The sequence below is a fragment of the Babylonia areolata genome, chromosome 21, assembly GCF_041734735.1.
Source record: "Babylonia areolata isolate BAREFJ2019XMU chromosome 21, ASM4173473v1, whole genome shotgun sequence".
NCBI lineage: Eukaryota > Metazoa > Mollusca > Gastropoda > Neogastropoda > Buccinidae > Babylonia > Babylonia areolata.
The window spans coordinates 37302495-37325375 of record NC_134896.1 but is presented as its reverse complement, the minus strand read 5'-3'; the positions used below and the strand labels follow the sequence as shown (position 1 = coordinate 37325375).

The window sequence follows — 22881 nt, the reverse complement described above, 5'->3', positions numbered from 1 at the left end:
ATTCGCATTTTCATCAGAGATGTTTTCTTTTTCCAGGACATTCTTAAAATGATGAAACCATTCTTCCACAGATATCTCAGAACCATGAAATTTCGTTTTACTGGAGACATTTCTCATATTTTGCCAGAATTCCCTTTGATTGTGTACAGAAAGAATAAGCCTGTCTATAACTGCATTATTATACCGTTTTCTTTTTCTGTTATCGAAATGTCTGTATTCTCGCCTTGCTTTACAAAACAGAGAGAGGGAGGTGGAGAGAGAGAGAGGGAGAGAGAGAGAGAGAGAGAGAGAGAATTGGGAACATTTTTTTTTTCCCCAAGGATAAAGATTTTTGGCATGTCCTATTTTTCCAACCTGTCCTCGCTAATCTCCATCCATTACAAACAGCGCACACATTTATGAACATAGATACACACCTGCACACACAACACAGATTGACAGATGGATAGGAGAATGAACGAATAAATGAACGAATGGTTTATTGTGGCCAGGCCCATTTTTGCCCATTCACAAAGGGGCAGGGGGGGGGGGGCACATGTCAGAAATATAACAAAATATGGGAACTTGTGCACTGTACACATGGTCACAACATGGAATCCCAGATGGATAGGAGAGTGACTGAGAGAGGGGGGGAAATAGAGAGCGCGCGCGCGAGAGAGAGAGAAATAAATACATCATCAGTGTAGAGCTACTATAAAAGGTTAAACATCTGGATGACTAAAGGCACATTGTTGTTACTGTCTGTCAAATCCATGTTGACAAAAGCAGCTAATACTACAATGACTGCTACCATCACCAATATTACTTGTACACATACAGAGAGAGAGAGAGAGAGAGATTGGATGCAGACTAGTATTATATCTGTTGAAATGCAGCAGTGTACCTTGTGTATTGTCTGTTTTGCTTTACTGTCCCAGCATTTCTTTCTTTATGTGTGTGTGTGTGTGTGTGTGTGTGTGTGTGCGTGTTTAAAGTCAGATCTTGTGCTTGTTTTCTTTTTTAATCCAAATGTTTTGTGAACTTAGTACCTTTGTGGCTTGGTCATTTGTTTTTCGTATCTCAGTGCATCATCAGTACACCCTAGGGCACAAATACTCCAATTACAATGTTTGAGACTTGTACTTAAAACTTCTGAGATTGAGCATTGTAAATCAGCTTGTGTATGTTCATAAAAACTATATCATGTATTTGTGCATGAAAACTGTGTGTGCATGAAAACTGAATTAGTTATGGTAATAAGGAGAGGACAACATTTTTTTGATATAAAAATCGATGAAGCAGAACAAAATTTTATTGATTTGTTTAACATCGGTTTGTCTATTTTTCGCCTCCATCTGAACATCACCAATGTTCACGAGTTACTCTTAAAGGAAGTAATATGTGTAGATCATTTCATGTTTTTCTACATGCTTTTTTTGACCAACACGGTTACATCACTTGCCATTGAGTAAATATTGGCAGAATGTTTGTGGAAGCATTGTGTTGTAGAGCTGTGGCAACAGTGATTGTGGAGAAAACTGCTGTATCAAACTTATCCCGGGAGGAAAGAAACGTGTAGGCCAGTGTACAGAACGGAAAGTGGTTACCTCTGAGAACATAGTGTGGCTGCCTACATGGCAGGCTGGAAAAGGACATACACATGAAAGCCCACTGGTGGATACAACTAACGAGAGTGAGAGTGAGAGTTTCAGCCTCGGACTGCAGAAGAAGAAAGACACAAGGGAAAGACAAACAAGTGATTAATACAAGAGTTGCGCTTTTTTGTTGCACACCAACAAAAGCAGGAGGTGAGAGGGGAGGGGAGGGAGGGTGCTTTTCTGCTACCTACACAAAGGAAGACAAACGGGTGATCAATCAAAGCAAACGTTGCATAGTGTTTCACACAGTTTCAGTTTCAGTTTCAGTAGCTCAAGGAGGCGTCACTGCGTTCGGACAAATCCATATACGCTACACCACATCTGCCAAGCAGATGCCTGACCAGCAGCGTAACCCAACGCGCTTAGTCAGGCCTTGAGAAAAAAAAAAAAAAATATATATATAAGCTTACATAAATAAATAAATAAATAATTATGATATTAAAAAAAAAGAAAAAAAAAAAAGGTAGTAGTAATGAAAATAATGATAAAATAATAATAATAATAATAAATAAATAAATAAATAGATAAATAAATAAGACAACAATGATGATAAATAACAAACGCAACAAACCTTAGTAGGTTGGGATTGGGGAGGCATTCTTGCTCAGCTTATTGTGAAACATTTACTTACATTCACCCTCTCATTTACCTAGATAATCATTTGCATTGGATCAGTATAGATTTGAACAAGCTTTTTGGTTTCAATGCCTTGTCAAATAAACAAAACTAAAGTCATTAAGATAAAGTAAAGATGACAAGTCAGAAGCCTGCATATTATGGTTTGAAAAAAAAAAAAAAGTTCTAGAAGGAATAATATTGACCACATTCTCTTTTACTGTCAGTTTTCACCTGGTGCTATAGCTTCCCTTGTAAACTGTTATGATTTGGGTCACACAACTGATAATGCTGACAACGAAAAAGTCTAGAACTTCAGAAGCTGAGTTGGTCTTTTGTGTGTGGTATTGGATGCAATTCATGTGTGTGTGTGCGCATAGTGTGTGTGTGTGTGGGTGAAAATGTGTGTGATTCTTGTGAATTGGAGTGTTTACCTAGCTATTCTTGTCAATCAGGTATTGAAACAATGCTAAAAAAACAACAAAGAAAACTAAGTCAAGTAACGCATACATACATATGTGTGACACTGTTGATATTGTCAGTTTTGTTGTTATTTTTTACTGTGTTAACAAAGAGTTGTGTAATTTCCCAAGAATATTATGGGGAAATTGTATCAGTCACCATAATTTGTGTATGCCCAACAAATAATCATTATGCCCTGAACCAAATGCTTTGAGGAAGTGAACTTAATTTTGCAATAGCAGGAGGTTAAAAGGTTTGTGTGTATGCTTTTTGTGTGTAGTGGTAGTTACCAGTTTTTCGTCTTACCACTTTTAAGTTATATTAGATGGAGGGGAGAAAGGGTTGGAGGAAGGAGGAAGGAGTGTGTGTGTGTGTGTGTGTGTGTAAGCATGAAAAGAGATGTCTTTGACAAATTTGGTAATGGAGGTGCTTAGTTTTACCTGTTCAATAATGCATCTATCTGATTATATACTCTGCTTGAGAGTGCGCATGTGTGTGTGTGTGTGTGTGTGTGTGGAACAAAGAAGGATGTATGTAAAGCTCCGTGTGTGTGTGTGAGTGTGTTTTGTATGTTTAGAGAGAGTGCGTGTGTACTGTTTATAAGGGGTTGGGGGGGGGGGGGGGAGAGAGAGAGACAGTGTGTGTGTATGTGTGTGTGTGTGTGTGTGTTTCAATGTATCATTTATTTACCTGTGTGCTAGCTGAATCGGTAGCATTAGCAGCATTGACTTGAAGTCATGTACCGTGTTATTGGAAAGAGTTAACACTCTTTATTGGTGTGTGTGTGTGTGTGTGTGTGTGTGTGTGTGTGTGTGAGAGAGAGAGAGAGAGAGAGAGAGAGGTGGGGGGGGGGGACTGTGAGGAAATGTGAATGACAGAATTATCTTTCCTTGTGCTTTTAAACACTTTAACGATTTTGTATTTATTAGTTTTGTGATATTTACCATTTTTTCTAAGTGGCTAAAAAACATGAGTGGAAAATTTTTGAAATATGAGTGCGTCAGAACAGGCCACAGCTGGTCATGATGAAGTGAATACAATGATACGTAATGTCCTGTGATTAATAACCTCACTATGCACTTCTGTCTAATGGCACATCTCTGCCGTTTCCTATAATGTACATAAAATTGACTTTGCCAGCTTCTCTGATTTTGGCATGATGTTTGTACTTGTGTTATATAAGTTGTGTTCTTTTTTGTACAAAAAAATGAACAACGTGTCTTCTAGTATAGCTTTGTTTCTGTTCACCAGGTAGTTCATCCGCATTAAGAATGACTGGTGGTTACAGCATGTTTTTGTTTTTTTCCCCCTCCTTTGGTGTTCAGTTAGAAAGCATGTTTTGATGGTTGTGTTTTCAGCCTGTTGTTATTTGTGGTGACATTTTTAATTAAAAAAAAATGTTATTGGACATACTTGTTAGGACCAGTGGTTAATGAAATGGCATTAATGTCTTGTGACACGTTAGAATCGTTTACCTCAGACACTGGGCTTGGCACACTGGTTGTTTTCTGTTCATGAGAGGACCCTGAAATATGCAGGCTAGGAGACACACTGACTTTCCCCCTTTACGGGGATGCCAGGGGTCTTTCTGTACAGATAGCATCCCTGCCCTTCTGGTAATGCTGTTCTAGATATTTTCCCCTTTTTTTAATTTTTTTATTGCTCTCTTTATTTCTGTCTTTTTTCTTCCTTCACTGTTGTCAGCTTTTTCTGCCTTCCCAGTCCATTCCCCTTTCTTTTTTCAAGCAAGCCTGGACACTTTCTTTTTTCTTTTTTCTGCAGTGTATGATGTACTGTCTGTGCTGTTTGGCTCTGGTAGTAAGGAAGTGAAATTGTAAAAACTGGGTTACACACTAGCTGTCCGTTCTGCAGTGTTATTAGCCAATATGGCCTTTTTTAAATGTATTTTTTGTTTGGCTTTGAAGTATTGTTTTTTCCCCTCTTTTTTTGCAATTTTTTTTGTAATCTGAGGATGAAACATGAAGCGGAAGGGCTGACGTTCTCAGCAGGGCCTGGTCTTATTTGCTTTAAGGAGCTAAATGGTTAGGATGCTGTGTCATGAACTGTGTTTTGTAGGTTAGTCTCTTGGTGATTTTTGTTTTGTTCATTTTTTGTAGATATGACAGTTTTGTGTTGACACAGTTGAGCATTTGTATGGTTTGACGGTCCTGATATGGCCCTGTGTGGTCGGCTGAACTAAAAGCAACAATAAATAATGAACTTGACTCTTTTGCCCCACTCTCTATATTTTTAAGCCTGTAGCTTGCACAGCCGTGGCAGGGAGCCACTGGTTGTCAGAAATATCCACCAATGATCTCTGGATGTCTTATGCAGGTTAATTCTCACAACTTCAGTGTTGTCACAGTAGCATAGCGTTAAACAGTGGTCATATTTGAACTTCTGTCTTATCAAATAATTTTTGATAATACTGATGCTTTTGAGCATTAGTATATTTTGATGATGTTAATGCCTGTACATTCAGTATTTCACCTTTTTTTGTTGTTTGTTTCCAGTTTCAGTTTTTCAGTTATTTATTGTGATGATGACCTATTTTTACACCACTTCTTTGTACATAGTGTGTGCCACGATGACATGTGGTTGGTGCATTTTTGTGTGAGTAGTTGGACAGAAAACAGTAGCCAGCTGCCTTACACTGTGAAGACCCACTACAGAGCATTACAGACTGTCTTGTTGCTCTCAGTCCCCTGTTCAGTATAGTTCCATGCATGAACAAAGGGAATGAAGGGGTTTGATAGTAGAAAAAAAAAAAAGAAGAAAAAAAGAAAAAAAAGAAAAAGAAAAAATGTTTGACTGATGATTTTTGGATCTTTTTGGAGTGAGTGATTGATCATGAATCTTCTCTGCTCTTTGTCCGTCTGTCCACCCATCCATCCCTTCCTTCCTCTCTCTGTCAATCTCTTTCCCTCTATAAACCTTTTCTGTTCTTTATCTGTCTGTCCATCTGTCCATCCCCCTCTCTCTCCTCTCTCTCTCTCACCACACCCACAAAAAAAACCAACAACAGTGAAGTGCAGTCAACAAGGTTTATTATTCTGAGTAGGGAATCAGTGAGCCATGCACAGAGACAGATATGAAACAAGACAGATGACAGGGTTATCCCCCCTCACATCAAGAGACTGAGTGAAGAAAACAAGAGGCACACACACACATTCAGTGGGGGCTGGGGGTGTGTGGGGGGTTGGGGGTCGAGAGAGAGAAAACCAGGTATGTGTCGAATTGCAGGTACGGTAACAACAGGAGTCTGCAACGGATGAACAGTATCACTGTTTATGTGTGCTGCAATGACATACATGTAACATGGAGACACAGAGGACATAAGACCGTGATGGTTTTGGACAGCTTTCCAAGGATACTCTTATATCATCTGAATAGTCATCAGAAAAAAAAGACAGAAAAATTTACACATTTTAACCCCTCACAAAGTTTTGACAACCAAAAAAGAGAGAGAGAAGAAGAAAGAAAGAAAAATAAGGAGGTTGGAGAAAGTAAGAAGGTAGTGGTTGGGTATGGGAGAGAGAAAGACAGACAGCCAGACAGAGAGAGAGAGAGAGCAAAAGAGAGATTCCCAAAGACAGACAGCCAGACACAGAGAGAGAGAGAGAGAGCAAAAGAGAGATTCCTAAGGACCACTTCAACCTTCTGCTCAAGATCAAGATTGTCACAAAACAAAATGAAAATAAAGAGTTCTTAATTCGACGTTTTAAAAGAAGTGTAATATTCTATGCTGCGTGAAACACTTCATTTTCCAGGCAGTAAAAAAAATAAAGAGTAAATAAAAACAGCGGTGTTTAACATTGCTTTGAAAAAAATCACAGCAGCATTTCAGTGTAAAAACAAGAAAATAGGTGAATAAAATCAACAAAATACAGAGAATGTATTAAAAATCTAGAAAATGCAAAGTTCTCAGTACTTTGATTGAAAAAAACAGAAAATCTAAAAATTGAGAAAGAAATATACAGGTCTCTCATTGTGAATACATGTAACAGCAAACTTAATAAAAGACTTTTATTTGCTCAGTCAACAGAATCAACAGTGTGCTATTACAATTAAAAAATATTTACATATACAAGTATTCCAAATACACAAATCTTTCCTCCTGATACAAATCACAGGGCGTAGACATAAATGGAACCAACTGGTATATTTCAGACTGCAATTATTGCAAACATTTATTAAAAACAGAAATCAAAACAAATGTTTATGTTTTTCATTTTTTGGCAACAAATACACACATTGTTAGACAACAATCAGATAAGTAAATATTCCTCTTATTTTTGCTGCTGCTTTGTTAGGGTTTAAAAAAAAAAAGTTTTTAAATTTTCTTTTTTATCATTTCTTTTTTGTTTTTACTTTCATTCTGCTAAGTGACAAATCAATGTCAACAGGTCTGACTTAAATATTCAATGATAAATTTCACTGATCGAAATTAAAACCGACCCAGTTCAAACCAATGTGGAAAAACTAGGAGAGCTATGTCGGATCAGAAGAAGGGGTGTATACTGTTGTTTTCCATTCTTAAAACTTGTCACAGGTTTCACTTCTTCTTATCTTTCTCTTAACAGATAATATTCTTGAGATTTATAAATTACCAACAGCATATCCCCATCCTGTCAGAACGGAATGTGAATCCTAACTGACAGTGACCACTGCCTCCAGAAAAGGGTGACAAAAAAAAAGAAGAAAAAAAAGGAAAAAAAAAAAGGTATGTGGACATAAATTAGCAAAGCAATGCATCGTCAACTGATTACTCTGATCTGAAGAAGTGATTCTCTTCATTTTCAGCCCTTCAGAAAAGAACAAATCAACAACAACAATGAAAACAACAACAACAACGACAAAAATAAAACACAAGAAAGGGTGTTTTCTGTGCTGGCTGATCTTTTCCACAAATCAGAACTTGACATAGAAAACTGTCTGTTTTAATTGCTTGAAAAAGACTTTTGAAATTAAAATGAATTGAACCTGTGACATGTTTGGCCAAATATATGATCAGCAAATTTTCAGTGCAAAACAAAAAAACAAAAGTACCTGTGTACCTGAAATCCCCACATGAACAACTGACTGGCCTCAAAAAACAAAAAGTTAACCTTAAAACTTTTTAAATATTTTGCAACTGTAAATTTTTTTTTTTTGTGGACAGACTCAATATAATGAAGTTTAGAAATGTTGATCTGTCCACAACAAGAGATCAGTTCCAGAACAACTTGCACATACACAATCTTGTTTATTTTAGATTGAACCCTTCCATTATGTGTAAGAGACAGGAAAAACAAAAACAAACAACAACAACAACAACAACAACAAAAAAACAACAACCCCCCCCCAAAAAAAACAACAACAACAACAACACCCCCCCCCCAAAAAAACAATCCCATAATTTGTTGATAAAGGGAATTTTTCATATGGATAAGACAATATTTTATACATCCCATCTGTAAATCTTGGAAGTTGCAGAATGTACAGACAGATGATGATTTTTTTTTTTTTTTTTTTTTTTTTTTTTTTAAATCTAAAAGGAAACATAAATTACACTGTTAGTGTTAAGCCTTTTTAGAGGCTGTTACATGTTGGTACACAATGTAATTCAGTATTTGGATCATTTCCCCCATAGCAAAAAAAAAAAAACCCAAACAAAAAAACACAAAAAAAAACACATACACAACACACACACACACACAAGGGAAAAAAAAAAAGAACAACACACACAAGCAGTGGTCCCAAACAGAAACAAAGCATAAACATAATCTATACATAATTGGATGGAACACAAAAAAACGACCCAAAGGACAGGAAATAAAAAATAAAATAGGATAAGGAAAAGCAAAAAAAAACAACCCCAAAACAAAATCAGCTTCCTTTCAACGTTCCTACAATTGTTAGTTCTGAATCCACCAAAAATAAATGATCAAACAAGCAAACCAGAAAAATAAAATGTGTACAGCTGTGTGAAAACAAGATAGATATTGAAAGGTTTCAAACAAGGAATGAAAAACAAAACAAAATGCTTTTAAACTTGCGAGACACAGAAGAAGAAAAAAATTTTGATTGAGGTCGCAAAATACCAGGGGACAGAACAGGATAATAATCTTTGATATGATTGTGAAAAATACAGGTACTGCTAAGCTAAAAATACCAAACAACAACAACAACAACAAAAAAAACACACAAACAAAATCACAAAGGAAACCAGAAAAAAAAAAAAACTTGCAGTATAATAAGTGTACATCCAAAAAATAATATTTCATGTACGATTTAGAATGTGTGAGTGCACGTGTCTGATAGATGGGGTAAAGGAGCAAGTCAGATACGATCAACATGGCATACACATTTTGCCCAGACACTAGTTCTGTGTGAGTGAGTGCACACATGTAAGTGTGTATTAGACATTACTGAGTGGGATGGGGAAGGGGGATCTGGGGGAGGGGGTGGGGCGTGGGGAGAGGCCATGGAGGGGTTGTGGAGGGTGATTAGGGAGATTATGATCAAAACACATTTCATAAACTCCAGTTCATTATTTCAAAGGAATACAGTGACAACCAGTGTGTCCTGTGTAACACAAAAAACAAAACAAAACTAAAAAAAAGCGGTGAATATTTCAGTGCCAATGTCTGTCATTGAGGATACACCGTTATAACGAAAAAAAAAGCAGTGAATATTTCAGTACCAATGTCTGTCACTGAGGAAACACCGTTATAACCAATACAAGACCTTTGAAAAGAATCTGACAGATTAAACAAAATTACCGGTTTTCAGACCACACAAAAATATTCACAAAGGGCAAACAGAAAGAACCTTGAACTATAAACAGCTGTCCTGAAGAACATACATCACTAACAATCAGATATTCACCATGAATAATATAGATCCTGTAATAAATTACTGATGAGGATGATGATGATGATGATTATTACATACAGTCAGTGAGTCTGAACTGACCAGTCCTCTGAACAAGTCGACTGTTTCCATAAAAACGTCACAGGAAATAGTTTTTGGTTAAGACAGAACTTAAAGATGGAGGATAGAAGAGGAAGAAGAAGAAGAAGGGGTGGAAGGGAAAGAGTAAGACAAAGACATCTTCCCCTATTATTCTCTGGTACTGTTGCTAGCATCAATAAAGGGGCAATATCCACATTTCTTCCCCTGTACTCTTTCGTTTCAAAGACATAAAAGTGTATACTGAAACGGGTACACAGGTAATGGTTGTTGGTCTCATATGATATAAAAAAATAAAGTATATACTCCACATTTCTTCCCCTTCCTTTTTTATCCCCTCCTTTACAATGCTACACCGGGGAAAAGTGTGGGTCATATATTACATTCCAAACAATCCAGAAAATCCTGACAACCAATACCGGTATTCCTATTTTGGTGTACACTTTTTGCGTCAAACATAATCCACATTCCCCCCTTTGTAACACTGCAAAGAAGGGTCATTCAAGAAAGTAGGGGAAGAAATGTAGAGTTTATACACAAGACTGAAAACCATTACTGGTACACCCATTTCAGTATACATGTTTCTGTCTTTGAAACAAAAGAATATGTGGAAGAAATGTGGATACTGCAGATAAAGGTTACTTGGAGGTTCTGTGAGGGAACGGGTGGTTGGTTACAAACACTTTCTTCCTCCTTCTATGGGCTTTAACTCAGACATGATTGCTTTGCTTTCATAGATGGGTTTTCAGAAAGGTTTCCACCCACCTACACACTTCATACAGCCTGCGTTTCTGAAGAAGATGCACGCAAAGTATTTTTGGTGTGTTCAAAGCTCATCAAGCACCAACGTGGGTCATGGAATAAGCAGGTGCATTGGAACTTATGCAAGAGGAGGAATAAGGCACTTAAAGTCTGCTGACCAAGGAGATAAAAAAACACACCAAACAAACAATCATTAATCAACCAGATATGAGTCCCAGGGTCTCAGAACAGCAGTCCTGTGATTGAAAAAAATAAACCCCAACAACTATCCTCAACCAATCAACCAGATCTGAATCCTGGGGTTTTGGAATGGCAGTCCCATGCTCCAACCACACAGTTGTCACCAAATTGGATTTGCCCTGGTTCCTTTTCTTTTTCTTCTTCTTCTTGTTCGTCAGATGGACACCCCAGTCTCCATGATGAAGGCAGCTGTACGCTGCAGGTCCTCCACACAGCTGTAGAGCTTGTGGGTCACTGGAGTTGGGTCGGGCTTCTTTTTTTTTTTTTTCATGATTTTTTTCTTATATTCCTCTTGAGCAAGAGTCAGTACCTTTCTCCTTGATTTCATTTTTGTCACAGTTTCAACGAGGGTTGGCAATCACCTTTGGTCCACTTTCTGTTCTTACCCTCTCCCCTCCATATAACCAGTAGCAATTAGTATCATGTACTTAATGATAGGAATAACCAACGATTTTCACCTATTTCATTGCTTATCAAACTCATGGCATTCTATGAAAACAATGTGTGTGTGTGTGTGTGTGTGTGTGTGTTTGTTTTTTTTTGTGGTGTGCACAAAGTTAAGGAAAATTAAATGCAGGCAATATCCACAATTTTCCCCCTCAAGACAATGAGTAGTGTTCTTAACAAGGTGTGGACATTCACTCTGCCAGTCACACTGAGGAGTGGAGGGGAAGAAATGTGGATACAGCTGAACTGCATATTTCATCTATCAACATATGACAAGGATCTTTTTTTATTTCAATTTATCCAAGGTCAGAAAATGGTAGAAATTTTATAATCGTTACACAAATTTGGTTGCTGTTGTTGCTTTTCAAACAGAAATCTGTAAAAAAAACTTCTTCTCTGAGTGCATTTTGTTTCTTTTAGATGTTTGTTTCATTGACAAATATGTAAAACAAACAAACAAAAAAACAAAAACAAACAAACAAACAAAAAAAAAAAAAAGTAGAAAAGTCTCCATACAAGAAAAATGAAACCAATGATAATTTATGGACTTTCTTCTCTTTTTTCTCCTCAAAGTTATGACTAACAACGCTACAAAATAAAATAATGTTTTCAACCACTCAAAAGCACTGAGCGATCTGATCAGAAAAAAAAAAAAAAAAAAAAAAAAAAAAATCCACATGCATATCATGTAGCTGTTGAGAACAGTCACTCAGCATGAAACATACAACACAATGTATGTACAGGGACATTCACTCCCCCCAAAAAGGACACCAAGGCAGACTCTGGTAGATGAAAAAGGCTGCCCTGATGTTCATCAGGGAAAGCCAACCTCACAAGTGGGACAGACAGTGAATTCATGAATTCATGTGGAACCGTAACCGCATGTAACGTAAAACCACAGCAACAGACATTCATGCCAAGCATCATGACAGTGCAAAGATTTGAGCAGACGAAGGAAGAAGGTATGTGAGAATGAACAGGCATTTTATCTACAACAATTCTTTGCAATATCCACAGTATTCCCCCCCCCCGCCCCCCCCATCTCCTCAAGACAGAATGAGTAGTGTTCACAACAAGGCGTGGACTTTTTCACTCTGTCAGTCACACAGAGGAGTGGAGGGGAAGAAATGTGGACACTGCCAATCAAGCCCGCTCACTGAAACATGAGTTTTCTCGCTGTGATTATTCTTATTGTGACATTTTGGTTAAATCTCCACACTGCTTAACATGGTTTTCAAGATCAAAACAAAATTTTTTTTGTGGGGTCAACAAGTTCATTAAAAAGAATTGGAAAAGGTTAAAAGCTTACATGAGAGATTGCAGGATCCGATTTTGTGTCATACGGCCATGATCCATGCTGTCTTCTTCAAACCGACATGTGCACACTCTTCCCCTTTCTTCTTTCTAACACTGTATCATCCACATCTAAGAATGAAACATATAAAGGTGGAGAGATTACACAGAAAGAAATGGCAAAATAGGCAATGAATCCAAATTTATCCCTTTAAACATTTTTTATTCTTCTCCATCACCACAAATTTTCTGTCACCAATTCCAAGCCGCTTTCCATTCCTGTAGTGTAAAACATATCATACATGAGCAAAGTTCACCATCACTCTGTTTAGCTAAAACATCCCCACTTGGCCCAAAACTTGAATAAAACTATTCAAACTTTTTTTTAGTGTGTGTGTGTGTGTGAGGGGGTGAGGGTGGGGTGGGCTGGGGTGGGGAGTTGGGGTGGAGGGGTTGAGGGGAGGGCCAGTGCATGACTTTACAAGTTATCAGGATTTTTTTCTCCATGGGAAATTTGTAACTTTAGCAAATGGGACATTTGAGCAGCAGCTACATATTTATTTCCTAATAAAGAAAACAAAATTCTGGCAGCTGCGGAATTTGATCCCGGGCCCTCAGATTCTATCGCTTCCAAGGCTGATGCATCACCACTTGGCCACCACTCTACATGTGTCAGCCCGCATTCTCTGGTCATGCCCCTTTCTGAGGGTCCCCAGTTCGAATATCGGTAATGGTGCCTGGTGGATAAAGAGTGGAGATTTTTCCGATCTCCCAGGTCAGCATATGTGCAGACCTGCTTGTGCCTGAACCCCCTTCATGTGTATACGCACACAGAAGATCAAATACGCATGTTAAAGATCCTGTAATCCATGTCAGCGTTTGGTGGGTTATGGAAACAAGAACGTACCCAGCATGCACACCCCTGGACACGGAATATGGCTGCCTACAAGGTGGGGTAAAAAATCAAAACGGTCATACACATAAAATGTTACATGTCTGTCTGAGTGTGTATGTATGCATGCATATCTGAAATATGATTGAATGACACAGGAAATGAATGATGAGTGCCCGATGGCAGCCATCAGTTGGCTCTACCCAGGTATGCAGCCTGTTGTGCAAACGACCTTGTGTTTGTAAAGCACACACAGCTTGGTCTCCGACCGAGGACAGGCGCTATATAAGTATCTGTATCATCATGCCATTATCTGCAGTGTGGGGTACAGCAGGAGCAGTTCCCTGTGGTCATGTTGTCTGAACTGCAGGAACCTAGTTTCTACAGAGGGAATGGTGAAAGAAACTTGAAGTAACTTTATAGAAAAAAAAGAAGAAAAAAAAAAAAGAAAGAAAAAAAGGAGAAAAAATAGAAAGGTTAAAATTTTTTCTTCTTCTTCTTCCAGGAACTTGGCGCTCCAGATTTACAAACCCCTCCCCCTTCCTCCCCAACCCTCCCTTCCCCCTGCTCCCTTCACCCCCCGAAAAACAACAACAAACAAACCATAAAAGTGGTCAGGACAACTGGCATCTAATATATATATATATATATATATATATATATATATATATATATATATATATATACACAAAATGTAAAACAAGCAGAATGATCAACCTTGACTGTCACATGAAAACAGCGAGCATGCTGACTTGAAATTTGCAGAGGCATGTACTAAAATACTTGGTCTTTGTCTAACAACCAACACAGATCTATTTCTATATGTACACATACTGAAATGTAAAATAACCACTTGGGGGGGAAAAAAACCCAAAGAGTAACGTATTTCATGGGCAGGAAAGAGGCATCTGTCCACAAGTGTTCTCAGTCAACACATACATATATACACATATATTGTAACCAGCACAACAGACAATTTATCAACAAAAGGCAGTGCAAGGATGAGACATTTGGCAAGATAAAAGTTACAGATAAAAACAATGCACAGCAAAGTATGGACAACGCTTAATCAGTTAAACTCTTCAGACAAAATACCACATTTGGGTTATCATTCTGTACAAACTGAAAATGTATGTTGTAATTGGTGATTTTTTGTTTGTTTGTTTTGTTTTGTTTTTCTATTATATTGTCCAGTAGCTGATCTGCTCATAGTCCAAAGTAAGAGACACACATACGTACGTACAAACTACAAGGCAGGTACAATTCTCCATAAACACAATCGTGATGAAACATGTGAATGTCCGTGATAAAGTTTTTTAAAATTTTTTTAACTTCCCTTTGTGCCCTGCAGCTGAACATAAAATGGAACCCCCAACATTTCACACTTCTGTCACATAAAATAATATCAAAAGACGTGAACCACATAAAGCTGAACATGTTTAAAGGGAAAATGGAGATCTGTTATGCCCGTACAGAGACTTTGGCTTGTAGTCACACAAAGCTTTTTTTTCCTTCTAGAATCTTTGCTGAACTGTGCAAAAACAATCCAAGACAAGTGGTGAGACCCGGGACACGGGCGACACAAATGGTACACATCAAAGCTGGAATGTTTTGATACCAAACACCGTGCAAGACCATCACTACACACACATGACAGAAAACAACACACACTGAATAGCTATAAAACACTTATTCTAAATATAATGTGCATAGTGATCATGTGAGTGAACATGCACAAATGCTTCTTCATGTGTGTGTGTGTGGGTGTGGGTGTGTGCATGTGCGTGCACGGCCCATTTACACTCACGTGTACAACATAAATTTCACTGCTGAGGTGTATACTTTTGTCACATGTATACAAGACTCTGACAACTACAACACTTTCTTCTTTTTTTTTTTTCTCCAGTGAAAACAGAATCAACATCAACTGATGGAAATGAAACTACAGTGTCACGTATCTTGACAAAATCCAACTCTAACAGACAGACTGAACATCTATGGTGTAAAATAAATCTGTTTAAAAAAACAACAACAACAACAACAAAGCCAATAAAACCAGTACACATACTCCGACACTCGTAAGGCAGCCAAGACTTGAATGGGAGTAGGGCAGAAAATAATGTTGAATGTTTTTTTTTCTTCTCTCGGATTGACACAGCACACTCCTTGCTCCACATACATTCCAAAAAGGGTGCTTCTTTGGGAGCACACACACAAAAAAAGGTCTCTTTGGGGGTCACTTGCACCTCTTTCCCTTTCTCTGCCACGCACGTGCGTGACAATATCAGCTGTAATGGATCCAAACCGTAAACCGGAAATCTTCCCAATAAAACACGATTCACAACACAGCAGCCAGGAGCCAGTCTTGTTCACAGAGGAGCCAGTCATGGAACGGAAGCTTCACCATTCAAGAAACCAGCAGAGGAACAGAACCTTCCAAGTCCCACGTTAACAGTGTTGACATCCAAGACAGTTATATTTAAAAGTAGGCTGTCTCACTTAGGGCATGCGAGAGATAATGACAATACAAAATCACATTGACAAAATCATGTTTTCTACGCAGATTGCAAGATTCAAAAGGAGGACATTCTCAACATTAAACAGTGAATAAGTTCATACGCGTACGCTAAACACAGAGACGGTCACAAAGCGTGTATCAAAACTTGACCTTGGATCTTCACAAGTTTGCATAGCTAATGCAAGACATGTAAACTAATAATTTACACTTCAAGTAAACACAAAATTAAAAAAACAAAACAATAAAAAAACCCACAGAAATAAAAAAAAACAACAAAAAACCCAGCATAATTGACACAGCGATCGTTTTTTCGGTGCATAGGCTGATTCAGGAAAAAGAGATGAGGGCAGAGTGGGGGACGGATGGGCAAAAGAGGGAAGGTGTGGGTGTGGGGGAGTGGGGGGTGGAGGTGTGGGGGGAAGGCAGAGTATAAAAACCAGGCTGACATTCATAACACAGCAAAATAGAGAAAGTTTCCACCACCACCACCACCCCACCCCACCTCACCAAAATAAAAAAAACACCCCAAACCAAAAACAACATAATAATCCAAATCATTATGTCAGTATTTATCTTTCATTGAACACATATATCAATTTAAACTCAAAAGGTAAAGCTGAGTTGTATTAAAAAAATATTTAAAAAAATCAACAAAAATCAACACCAAGCAGACACACCATTACTGTGTACAACCCAGGCATGATATCAGGCAGTGTACTAATTTGGCTGCACTATCCAAAAAAAAAAAAAAAAAAAAAGTTTCTTAAAAACAATCCACTGAACTTCGAACTTTGATTATTCTGCATAATTATTTATTTCTTTATGCAAAAAAAACCAACAACTTCAGTCATGCCATTCATGTTATTAGTTATTAATTATATGAAATACATCACAGAGAAGATAACTCTGTCTCGATCATTTTTGTTTACTGTGCAATAAAAATATAATTCTAAATTTTTCACCATCTGTCAAAGTTGTTTTTTTTTTTTTTTTTTTTAGTCAAATTGCTTCCCATCTGTTGAAGATTGGTTTTTCTGGGCAGCAGTCAGTTATAGTATCTATTACAAAAGCAGCTTAACCATCAAACCCTGTATTAACGTTTAACATTTGTTTTAAGCAGCAGTTTAGAAAATATCTATTATTGGAATTGATCTACTTATCCATGGGTACATGTATCTCTCTCTCTCTCTCTATATATATATATATATACTCTCTTCTACATCCTTTTCACTTTCTACCAATCCCCGTTTTTCGCTCTTGTTGAAGTGTTTTGAGTGGACTTTTTGCAGTGCACACAGCGCTTCTGGTATCAGCTACATAATCTGTCTCTCCCCCTCCCAACCCCCACTATCCCTGTTGCCTGCTAAACAGCTGTTGCCTTCAAAATGTTCGTGTAAATTATTAGCACTGGCATTGCTGTTCTTTAAATGAGCTGTCCAAATCAGACTGCAGAATACACATTAAAAATCAAAGCAATAATATCAGAACTGGGGGCACATTAATTATCATCCATTAAATTCACTGCCAGCAATTACAATATCTGCATAAACGTTATGTCTGGGGTTAATACAGTGTTGTGAAACCAAACTATCTGTATGGATTTTCTTCATCCTGAAGATCTCACCCAATAAAGCTGTGTGTTGATTCTAACTGTTCTCAAATAAAGCAATGTGTCGATTTTGTTCTCAGATATAACCATATGTTGATTCTAGCTGCTCTCAAACAAAGCCATGTGTCAATTCTAATTCTTCTCAAATAAAGCAATGTGTCAATTCCAATTCTTCTCAAATAAAGCCATGTGTCTATTCTGTTCTGAAATAAAGCTATGTGTCGATTCAAACTGTTCTCAGATAAAATGATACAGCTGAACTAGAACAACTGACAAAAACAAAAAAACTATAAAAAAAAACAACAACAAAAAAACAACAACCTTGTCTGCAACAAAGATTAGCAAGAAGAAAACGTCTGGCAAAAACATCTGTGATATACAACAAAACCATAACTAGCATAGTAATAGTGGTGGTATTCAATAACAAGCTGTTGAAGTGTTACGAGTGTTGAAAGCAGTATACGGCCATTAGCAGTAACTGTATGGTAAATGACAGACAGTTCATAACATCAGCAGCTCAACTCCAGCCCAGATGACGTCCCAAAGAATGTTTACAATGCAAGCCAAAAGCATTCACCAACCTTCTTGGTGTCCAGCAACCCAAAACACCAACTGCTGAACAAGCATGAACTGCGTTACCCGCGTTAACTGGACTGCCGCACTTTGGGCGGGAGGCGCTACAGCTTGACCCACACGTGCATTGTGGGATAAGGGAGAGTTCTTTTACATGCTCACCCGTTTTGCTGATATTCTTCCCGTGTCAACCAAAGGGATTTTTCTTTTCTTTTCTTTTTTCTTTTTTGTGTGTGACAAAATCAGATTGTATTAACTTCTGTTTCAGGGAGATACAACAGACAGCACCACGCACACTAAGGTTTTATACACAGCTCAAGTCCTTGCTAGGTGCCGGCCACAAGTACGCAGTTTCAGTTTTAGTTTCTCAAGGAGGCGTCACTGCATTCGGACATATCCATGTATGCTACACCACATCTGCTTGGCATATGCCCGGCCAGCAGCATTTCCCGATGCATTTAGTCAGGCATTGACTGCATGCATATCTTTGTGAACCTATTCGAGTAGGTATCTTCAACAGAATTTTGCTAGAGGACAACACTCTTGTTGCCATGGGTTCTTTTCCAATGCGTGCTGCACAAGGGACCTCGGTATATCGTCTGATCCAAATGTCTGGACGCCCAGTTTGATTTTCCTGTCAAACTTGAGAGAAAGAGTGAGAGCAGGATTCGAACCCACACCATCACTGATTCTCTATATTGGCAGCTGAGCGTCTTAACCATTCTGCCACCTTCCTCCTTATTATTATCATCATCATCACAGGCACTGACCAGGCCGACACACACATCATCCACATTCTAGGGTGTGAGGAGAAAGGCTGCATGTGAACGTCTGGCAATATTTTGACACACTGGGGAGGAAAGGGGGCAGTAGGGGAAGGGGGGAGGAGGGCAGAAATAATTGGTGAACCGAAATGGTTTTAAAATAAATCATTGCCTGTCGCCAATGAAAAAAGACTGGTGAAAACGAGTATTAAAAAATATGATTGCCTATTATCAAATAATAACAAAATCTGATTTTAGAGGGGAAAAAAAAGCTCACTTAAATGCCTGTGTTCAGTTTCCATGATGCTTAAAACTTTTTTTCCCCCTGTGAACTTGTTGAAGCTAACAGAATGTTAGATAAATATAATATAATAATAAAAGTCATTTTGAATGAAAAAAAAAAGAAAAAAAAAGAAAGATTAAAGCTATATCATCACATATGCTCCTGCACACACACAGTGACATACACTCAGGATTAGGTATTTCAACTAGTCTCTCCACATTAGCAGTAAACCATTCAACTGAACGAATGTAAAAATCATGGAAAGTCTGCCAGTATGACCTCATCTTACAGTGTTTGAGATGAAAAAAAAGAAAAGAAAAAAAAGAAAGAAGAAAACCACAGAAGTGAAAAACACTGGTGCGTGGTGAAAAAACCATCCAGTCCCACCTTACATTAATTCTATAGGACTCCTGAACACATACCAAAAAAAAAAACAAACCAAAAACAACAGCAAAAAAACCCAACTTGGCTATCGCTGCAAAGAACAGCTTATCAGTCGCCAGTTTTTCTCTCCCCAAAGACGAAACACGTCCAGTGATTAAAACAAAATAAATGCAGGAAGTAAGAAAGCCTTACATGACAGACAAGCTTCGAATTGCACAACCATGGCACACACACATCGGTGCGGGAGTCCACGTCTTTCTTGTCCCAGCTGTCCGCAGTTCTAATGCTTTGAGCTACAGCATGAGTGAATGAACAAAGCGAAATGGAGATGTTGTATCATCTTTGTCTTCTCCGTCCATGTGCCACAGGACTGCCGGTGAACAAGTACTGGTGACTGAATGACGACTGTCCAAACCAATGATTACACAAGAGGTGTGCAGTGCAACAAAGGGAGGTGAATGAGCAATGGTGACTGGTCCTTCTGCAGTTACCTCCCCTCCGATTGTCTCACATGTTCTTCCGTGATTTCATGCAATGAACTGGTTGGATCTTCAGAGAAATGTTTTTTTGCAGTCTGCCAACGACAACGTAGACACCTCTCTCCACATTATCATCACCCCCATTCTTGAAGAAGCATGCAAAATCGAAACGGGCATCATTTCAAATCGGAAGCAGCGTCATTCAGTCTTGCATAACTTATCACACGTTTTCTTTGGTACTGGGCCAGATCTGTCTGTACCTTTTCACGGGGTTTTGACAGACACAATCAGACCTCTAGCTTGGGGTCTCTTTCAAGAAGAAGAAAATATCAGATTCATAGGTCAGTGTCTGAACTTTACGACACACCAAGGTGAAGGCAGGCCCAGGACCTGTGTGTCCACGTCAGATTTTTATCACAAAAGGTTGCTTGGTTAGTTGGTTGCTTGCTTCGTCTTGGGCCCACCAGAGCACAGAACATACCTGGTATGTATGCAAGACCTGTGCCGAGTTATCACAAATATAAGGTTGGTAGCTGGGAGCTGCGGTGTCACCTCCAGTCTACTTACCACCCCCATACAGCAATCTGGTTACATGGAGGTCAGCTCCTCTTTACTGTTGATTTTCTCCTTGGATGGGGAATCCCCTTTGCTGCCCACGCTGGCTTCCTGCTCTGGTGGCTGTGGCTGCTGCTGTTGCTGAGGTTCCTGCAGAGGACTGGTGGCCCCGTTCAGCAGCAGGGCGGAGGAGGAGGTCTGAGGGGTGTTGTCATCCCCGTTGTGCTGCCTCTCGGGACTGTCTGTGGAGGGTTGGTTGAGGGCGTTCCTCTCTCCCAGGTTGCCGCCCTCCTCCTCCTCCTCATCGTCGTCATCGTCATCCTCCTCCATGCCGAAGTCCTTCACAGCCTTGTCAAACTGCTCCTGTAGCTGCTGGCACTTCTGCTGGAAGTCCTCCATGTGATGCTTCAGGTACTGCACACACACATGGGCAAAACAGTGGTTTTTTGGTGTGGTGTTTTTTTTCCCCCGTTTTTGTTGTTGTTTTTTTGCACTCATGGGCTGCAACTTCCACATTCACTCATATGCGTGAGCACAACAGCAAAGTGAGAGCTGTATTATCAAAGGTTTCTCCATTGCAATGAGAAATCATCTACAGCTATGTCTTTTGTGAAGAACTATGACTCTCAAACTAGAAGGCAAGATCGCACTGGCTCTTAGTGCTGCAGCCTTGGGGGCTAGTTGGCCTTTGGAAACCATCCCAATGCTGGCCGTCCTAAAACCCTCTTGGCTAAAAGAGTGGGGGTGTAACTTGGGCAAGACACTCTCCGCTATAATCAAATTCTATCCTAGATAGTTGGGTCAACAGTTGCCTCCTCTGCTGTTCTGATGGTCATAGTTGGACACGATTGACTATTACATATATAATATATATATTTACCCTGCCGAGAAGGCAGCCTGACTCTTGTTTTTCAGGGATGTGCAGGCTGGGTTATGTTCTTGTTTCCATAACCTGTCACTGACATGGACTATGCTATCTTTATTGTACATGTTTGATCTTCTGCTTGCGTACACACACTAAAAGGGGTTCAGGCATTAGTAGGTCTGCACATCTGTTGACCTGGAAGATTTGCAGTATCAGTATCAGTATCAGTAGCTCAAGGAGGCATCACTGCGTTCGGTCAAATCCATATACGCTAAACCACATCTGCCAAGCAGATGCCTGACCAGCAGCGTAACCCAACGCGCTCAGTCAGGCCTTGAGAAAAAAAAAAAAAGATCTCCATCCCCAACCCACCAAGCATCATGACAGGGGTGCGAACCCAGGACTCTATGACTGAACGTCCAGTGCTTTAACCACCTGGCTGCTGCACCTATTGCAAAGCGGTGTTAGTGTGTGAGCTCCACATTGCTGAATTCGCATGATTCCCCAATCAAGCTACATAATTATGTGACCTAGTTGGAGACATAGTTTGACAACAAACAAGAACGCCAGAGAATCGACAGACAACCAGAAAATATGGAAAAACTTAACCATATGAAGAGCACAGGAACAGAAGTCATGATGGCTGCCTGAAAAAGAGGGTGCTAGCCAGCGGGACAAAGGGGAGGTTACCTACTTCCGGGAGGTTATCGGCCGTAGTTTCGTTTTCTCCGCATAGGCGGATAGTAGTTTGCACAGGACAGGAATGTCAGACCCCTGCCGGAGTCTGCACTAGTTGGGTCACGGTTAAGTATGTGTAATTAAATTCATATTTGTTGTTCAATTAAAATCCTGATTTTAGACCTTGGGTGACTTGTCGCTGCCTGACTGTAAGTTGTAACACTCCGGCCTTAGTGAAACTCTGGTTTTCTTTACAGCATCACCGAGGTACACTGTCATCCAGTACATTTTTGTCCACACGTTCATTATATTCTGGAGCCCTGATATGATGACATTTTTAAAAGTCAATTTTTCATTTTGATAATAATAATAAAAGCAGAAAATTTCAATAGAATTTAATGATAATAATGATAGTAACAACAACAACAATAACAATAATAACTTTTTTCTTTAAATTTGGTTTTACAGCCTCCATAAACCAAATGCATGATTTTTCTGATACACTTCATCAAAACAGCCTTATACAATTTCACACAATTGAAACTTGATTACAAAAAAAATATATGCTGACACAGTATAAACAAACATCGTCTCACCCAACAACCAACTCTCTCCACCAACTGAAAAATCCTTCATCTTGCATGCACATACATATGCCTCTTTATTATCATTACTTATCTAGGACTTGAAACACCACTTTATACCATCATTTTATCCCCACCTGTCAAGGGGTTCAAAATCTTACAATGTATACAGCTTGTCCTTTTCACCCCTGACCTTTTGTCCTTATCCTTTTGACCTCTTCCTTGTCCTTTTCAACTGTACCACTTCGTTAACCTTTCACCCCTTACGTCTTCCTAGTTCTGCGTCA

At 38.9% G+C, this 22881-nt stretch overlaps 1 protein-coding gene across 1 annotated transcript in view; it reads right to left on the bottom strand.

Moving 5' to 3' along the window:
- Positions 1-13997: 13997 nt before the first annotated feature.
- The window catches only part of LOC143295924 (1-phosphatidylinositol 4,5-bisphosphate phosphodiesterase beta-1-like), a 219482-nt gene continuing 210598 nt past the window's right edge, over positions 13998-22881 (bottom strand). The window contains exon 32 of the mRNA XM_076607610.1: positions 13998-20881. Within this exon, the coding sequence (XP_076463725.1) occupies positions 20501-20881 (381 nt within the window). The 3' untranslated portion in view covers positions 13998-20500. The remainder of the gene's footprint in view (positions 20882-22881) is intronic.